This window comes from Varanus komodoensis, unplaced genomic scaffold (genome assembly GCF_004798865.1).
Source record: "Varanus komodoensis strain SLA01 unplaced genomic scaffold, ASM479886v1 scaffold24, whole genome shotgun sequence".
NCBI lineage: Eukaryota > Metazoa > Chordata > Lepidosauria > Squamata > Varanidae > Varanus > Varanus komodoensis.
Window position 1 is genome coordinate 6630567 of NW_025335641.1, and position 6000 is coordinate 6636566.

The window sequence follows — 6000 nt, forward strand, 5'->3', positions numbered from 1 at the left end:
TACACATGCGCTTGCACACAGCAATTAAAAAGAGACTCTTGAGGTTTGTAGATAAATCTGCTCTTGCATTGCTCTGGGTGAAACATAGGATAAGAAGATTATGGGATGCTGTTAAGCATACTGAGCTTTTGTCCTACATTCAGAGTAGTTCCCAGAGTACTTCATGTTACTCATTTCTCTCAATTGTAAAGGAAAATAGTTGCAGATTCAGAGTGTGGGGAACCAACTGTGCTTGAAATTGGTGTTCATTTTAATGTGATATTGTTGTAATAACCAACTGGGAAGAAGCAGTCACTTCTGTACTACGAACCTTCAACTTACATAGTTGAGACCATGGTATCTCTGGCACAAGAATCTCCCTTTTAATTTCATTAACGGTCGTAGTTCTTAAGAATATAGAGGCACATATGGGAATGTTTTCAAAATACATTGTTCGAAAAACTAAGAAGGAGAAATGATCTTTGCAGGACTTAACATGGCCTTCTCTTGTTACTCCTCTTCCTTGTTTGTTGCTGGTGGTATATGTATTTGATATTTTGAGTCTGTGTGCTAGTTACAGTTTAAAATGCATTGATATTATAGTTTAATTCATTGATTCTGTTTGTTTTTATTAATATCAGTGGCAGTGTATGTCCCATGTCCCATCATGGCTTGGGAAAGCCGAGCTCTCATGCACTAAGCACCTATCATTAATAGACACATTCTTGAATATTGTTTGATTGCCCTCTGAGCCATGGCCTCTGTCATGTTTATATATTCTCAATATTTTCTTCCAAGATGGTCCAGGTCTCACATCATTGAGTGCCACATCCCAATACTGTTGTTCATTCTGGGTTTCTTTATGAAATGAATTGTGGTGGTGTTACTGTTGGTGTCACTATATTTTCAGAGCTAATTGACTGATTAACCACCCCTCAGTCAATCCAACAAAAGCGCTACTTCCTTTGGAAGAGGAAAGTGTTAAGCATGTTTTCCTTTTTAGCTTTCAAAAAATGCAGAAAAAATTCACTAGTAGATAAATTCTACATTTAAGAACCTAAATCATACTTATGTCTGCCAGCGATAAATGACAACTCTTTTTTTTTTTTTTTCAGGAATGTTTACCCTTGCGGAAGTTGCATCCCTTAATGACATTCAACCAACTTACCGTATTCTGAAACCATGGTGGGACGTATTTATGGATTATCTAGCAGTTGTTATGCTAATGGTCGCCATTTTTGCTGGAACTATGCAGCTGACCAAAGATCAGGTGGTCTGTTTGCCCGTGCTACAATCCGCTGTCAATGCAAAAGGGCAGCCCAGCAACTCGGGAAGTGCCAAAGTTATAAATGTTCCAGAATCTGAAGTAGAGTCTGTGCAAGACAAAGAACCACAGGCAGCAAGGACGGTTTCCCTTGAAAGGACATCTGCTGTTACACCGGACATACCTCTTAGCAGAACCACCTTCCCACCATTGCACTCCACTGTCCCAAGTCAGGAAGCGAAGAAGGAGCAGAAAGATTTTCTGGGCCGAAAAACTAACTTGGATTATCAGCAATACGTTTTCATTAACCAGATGTGTTACCACTTGGCTCTTCCCTGGTATTCAAAGTACTTTCCCTACTTAGCTCTTATACATACTATTATCCTAATGGTCAGCAGCAATTTTTGGTTCAAGTATCCAAAGACCTGCTCAAAGATTGAGCACTTTGTCTCTATCTTAGGGAAGTGCTTTGAATCGCCTTGGACTACAAAAGCATTGTCTGAAACAGCATGTGAGGATTCTGAGGAGAATAAGCAGAGGCTCACAGGAGCCCAGTCTCTGCCAAAGCATGTGTCAACCAGTAGTGACGAAGGGAGTCCCAACGCTAGTACTCCCATGATAAGCAAGACTGGCTTTAAGTTTTCAGCAGAAAAGCCTGTTGTTGAGGTCCCGAGCATGACTATTTTGGACAAAAAGGATGGAGAGCAAGCCAAAGCTCTCTTTGAAAAAGTACGGAAGTTTCGGGCACATGTGGAGGACAGCGATTTGATTTATAAACTCTATGTCGTTCAGACTGTCATCAAGACTGTGAAGTTCATATTTATTCTCTGCTACACAGCAAATTTTGTCAACGAAATCAGTTTTGAGCACATCTGCACGCCCAAAGTAGAGCACCTGACTGGCTATCAGGAGTTTGAATGCACACATAACATGGCGTATATGCTGAAAAAGTTGCTCATTAGTTACATTTCTCTCATCTGTGTTTATGGTTTTGTCTGTCTGTATACGCTGTTCTGGTTGTTTCGGTTACCTCTAAAGGAATACTCCTTTGAGAAAGTGAGAGAGGAGAGTAGCTTCAGTGATATTCCTGATGTTAAAAATGATTTTGCTTTTCTCTTGCACATGGTGGACCAGTATGACCAACTCTACTCAAAGCGGTTTGGTGTCTTTTTGTCAGAAGTGAGTGAGAATAAACTGAGAGAAATCAGCTTGAATCATGAGTGGACTTTTGAAAAGTTGCGGCAGCATGTTTCCCGCAACGCCCAGGATAAGCAGGAGTTGCATCTGTTCATGCTGTCAGGGGTCCCAGATGCAGTCTTTGATCTGACGGACTTGGATGTATTGAAACTTGAACTGATCCCTGAAGCAAAAATCCCTGCAAAAATTTCCCAGATGACAAACCTGCAAGAACTCCATCTCTACCACTGCCCTGCCAAGGTGGAACAGACAGCCTTCAGCTTCCTTCGTGACCACTTGAGGTGCCTGCATGTGAAGTTCACTGACGTGGCAGAAATCCCAGCCTGGGTGTACTTACTTAAGAATCTTCGGGAGTTGTATCTGGTAGGCAACTTGAACTCTGAAAACAATAAAATGATAGGACTTGAATCACTTAGAGAATTACGGCACCTTAAAATTCTCTATGTGAAAAGCAATTTGACCAAAATTCCCTCTAACATCACAGATGTGGCCCCACATTTAACCAAGCTTGTGATTCATAATGATGGCACCAAGCTCTTTGTATTGAATAGCCTTAAGAAAATGATGAATGTAGCAGAACTAGAATTACAGAACTGTGAACTGGAACGAATTCCCCATGCCATTTTCAGTCTCACTAACTTGCAGGAACTGGATTTAAAGTCCAATAGCATACGGACAATTGAAGAAATTATCAGCTTCCAGCATTTAAAAAGACTGACTTGTCTGAAGTTGTGGCACAATAAAATAGTCAACATTCCTCCTTCCATTACCCACGTGAAAAACTTGGAGTCACTTTATCTCTCCAACAATAAACTAGAGTCCTTACCAGCTGCAGTGTTCAGTTTACAGAAACTCAGATGTTTAGATGTGAGCTACAACTCGATTGCAGTGATTCCTGTGGAAATAGGCTTACTTCAAAACCTGCAGCATTTGCATATCACAGGAAATAAGGTGGATATTTTGCCAAAACAGCTGTTTAAATGTACCAAGTTGAGGACTTTGAGTCTGGGGCAAAACTGTATCACCTCGATTCCAGAAAAAATTGGCCAGCTGTTGCAGCTAACCCACTTGGAGCTAAAGGGGAACTGTTTAGACCGTCTCCCGGCTACATTGGGGCAGTGTCGGCTTCTCAGGAAAAGTGGACTCATTGTGGAAGATCACCTCTTTGATACATTGCCTTCAGAAGTCAAAGAAGTGTTGAACCAAGATACAAACATTCCCTTTGCAAATGGGATTTAAACTGAGGTTGAACTCCAAGTGACTAACATAGATCATATTAAAGTATGTGTTATTATTAAAAAAAATCCTGTGTTAAGAATTTGGAACTCATTTTCTTTTTGTAAGAAAGGACTGTTATGGGTGGTAGAAGCTTATTTGGTGTTTGTAGTATTTTAAAACATCATTTCCAAAATTTTGGAGGGGAAAAGAGGAAGAGGGTGGGAGGGAATCCTTAAGCAATCTTGATTATTTTTTTTCTCTCCTTTTAAGATGTTTGTAACTTGGATGCTGCCGCTTTTGAATGTTTACAAATTGCTCGCCTGCTTAATGTACATGATTAAACTGGTGACCTTTTTCTTACTATATAGAACTTTTAATGGCTCCACTCATTTTAAGAGGCAGTATACAAAAAATGCTTCATTCTGTTTCGGAAAGTGACAGACATTGGCACTGATCAAGCAAGGGGAAAGGTATATGTGCATCCAGCAGTGAGTGGTCCAATACAATCTGCATCTGCCCTGCACTGTGGATGGAAGTACACCCCATTGAGCTTACTTCTAAGTAGGCAGGTTTGGGATTGTAGGGTGAAACACTAGTTGCACACATATTGCATAGGACCCTGTCTTCTGGATTACAGCCAATGACAAGTTAGCTCGGTATGTAGCAAAGGGATGGGGTTTTTTGCTGGATACAAAAGGAATTGTTTGATTCATCCCTTGTTCTCCAATAACCTTATTTTTTCCATTCTACTTTTTTCCCAGTCCATGTTAAATAGATACCTGGTGCTAGTGCGGATGGAACATTAGGATATGAAAATTTGGTTTTTACTTGCAATTTTGATTGATTTGTAGATTTACCCCCTACTATTTAAAAAAGGAAAACAGCCATGATAAAATGCTCTACAGCTATATAAAATTCAGCATACCATTTCACAAATCAAGGTGGGCAGTTTATGCCTGTGATCAGCAGAGTTTAGTCAGTATCTTCTGTACTTCCATCCAGCGCATTGAGACAGAAGCAACCAGTCATTGACCCGTGTGGAAAATAGCCTTGTCAAGAGCCTCATTCCCAGCGACATTGGCAACAGTGCTCATTCGCCCTACTTGGCAACCAGCAGGCTAGTGAGTCTTTCTTCCTCCCACATTAACCAGGTACAGAAGAAGCCAAGAGCACAGGAATGATGATGGGGTGGAATAGAGGTGCATCATGGGCTCATGCACAAACCATTAATCCGCAGGCATAGCAAGGTTCCTACAGCACCTTCCAGCATAGGAGGCTGTGCAGCACAAACAGATCATTCAGAGACATGGAGAGGCTGTAAAGATCCTTGCACACACAAATACTTCTTCTAACATCTATCCCATCCATCCCCACTGCAAATAACCAGATTGTTGACCAGTCACAGAAAGGAAGACAGATGGTACCATAAAAGATGCCGACGGCTTATTTGGGAGAAAGCACATACTGTTCAGAGCTAGTTTTCCCCTTATTTATTTATTTTTTATTTATTAAAACATTTATATGCCGCCCCATTCGCCGAAGCCTCGGAGCGGCTTACAACATAATTCATTTCAGACTTCTAAAACAATGGACTGTCTCTCTTTCAAAACACCTTTTTATTGCCAATTCACAGCTAGCCACTGGAAGACTGGACTCATAAACAGAGTTTGTTGAACCCAAGGTATATACTACTTCCAGAAATCTGCCTTTTTAGTAATGCTGGGCTCCATCGCTCTGCGTGGGTCCCTGTAGAGAAGGCTAAACTCCGAGATCTGTACAGGCCCTCAAACCGTGTAGCTCTTCTGTCTTGATGCTGCATTGTGGGGTCAGGGAACAAGGGCTCATGTTCTTCCTCTCCTTTGTCCCTTCTCTTCCAAATCCTGACTGATCCTATGGTCTGCCATAGAGCACTTCTGGTGGCAGCCACATCACATGTAAGAGGTACCTCCTCTGCCTTCTTGACTCCCCCACTCCCCATTTCCTGGCCATCCCTTTCCTCATCTGAAGTTGGTACAACCCTGACCTTGGAAAGTGTGCCAAGAATAATTGCTTAGTCCGTTCCCTACACACATACTGAAAGATCCAGATTTCCTTGGGACAGAAGTACAAGCCCAGTTGAGTGAACAATCCCCATCTTAGGTTTTGCCAGGGAGGAACTATGACCATCTATCTTAAGGTGGTCTACACAGGAGCGTTTTCTGATTATTGGGAAGCATTGTCACAGTATTGATGTGAAATGCATTTAGCACTGTTGGAGCACATACTAATTCATATGGCAAGTCCCCACTGTGTAAAAAACATATTTTGTCATGAATTCAACTGTGGGAGAAGGGCAAAAGGGG

The 6000-nt window shown here is 41.5% G+C and overlaps 1 protein-coding gene across 2 annotated transcripts in view; it reads left to right on the forward strand.

Moving 5' to 3' along the window:
* The window catches only part of LRRC8D (leucine rich repeat containing 8 VRAC subunit D), a 79127-nt gene extending 75099 nt beyond the window's left edge, over nt 1-4028 (forward strand). For both annotated transcript variants that reach the window (XM_044432555.1, XM_044432556.1), the window contains one exon: nt 1095-4028. In XM_044432555.1, the coding sequence (XP_044288490.1) occupies nt 1097-3679 (2583 nt within the window). In that variant the 5' untranslated portion in view covers nt 1095-1096 and the 3' untranslated portion in view covers nt 3680-4028. The remainder of the gene's footprint in view (nt 1-1094) is intronic.
* The last annotated feature ends 1972 nt before the right edge of the window (nt 4029-6000 follow it).